The sequence below is a fragment of the Penaeus monodon genome, chromosome 22, assembly GCF_015228065.2.
Source record: "Penaeus monodon isolate SGIC_2016 chromosome 22, NSTDA_Pmon_1, whole genome shotgun sequence".
Lineage (NCBI taxonomy): Eukaryota > Metazoa > Arthropoda > Malacostraca > Decapoda > Penaeidae > Penaeus > Penaeus monodon.
This window is the reverse complement of record NC_051407.1, coordinates 28,207,318-28,207,621: the sequence shown is the minus strand read 5'-3', so window position 1 is coordinate 28,207,621 and position 304 is coordinate 28,207,318. Positions and strand designations below refer to the sequence as shown.

Sequence of the window (304 nt, the reverse complement as noted above, 5' to 3'; positions counted from 1 at the left end):
GCTTTATATTTACAGATACAGATATACTGATACCCCATCAAGTCAACAATTTTTCGCACCAGCCAATAGCTTCCACTTACCACTGTGCCCGTCTTTGACTGTCTCTCTGACCCAGCCAGGTCAACCAGGTTCAGTTTACCCACGCGGATGTGCCCCCTTCCCTTCTCATCCACATCACTGCACTCAATGGTAATGATAAATATAGCATGCGAACGAGAGCTGTGTACATTCATGTTTGTTGACCTGAAAGATATGCAACAATTAGTCAATAGAATTAACAATTATCCTTCATGCTCAATTGTTA

At 42.1% G+C, this 304-nt stretch overlaps 1 protein-coding gene across 1 annotated transcript in view; it reads right to left on the bottom strand.

The window, feature by feature from the left end:
• Nucleotides 1–304, bottom strand: part of LOC119587080 (kinesin-II 95 kDa subunit-like) — a gene marked incomplete in the record, with an annotated part of 26,489 nt that overhangs the window by 15,681 nt on the left and 10,504 nt on the right. The window contains 1 exon segment of the mRNA XM_037935831.1: nucleotides 81–243. Coding sequence (XP_037791759.1) covers nucleotides 81–243 — 163 coding nt within the window.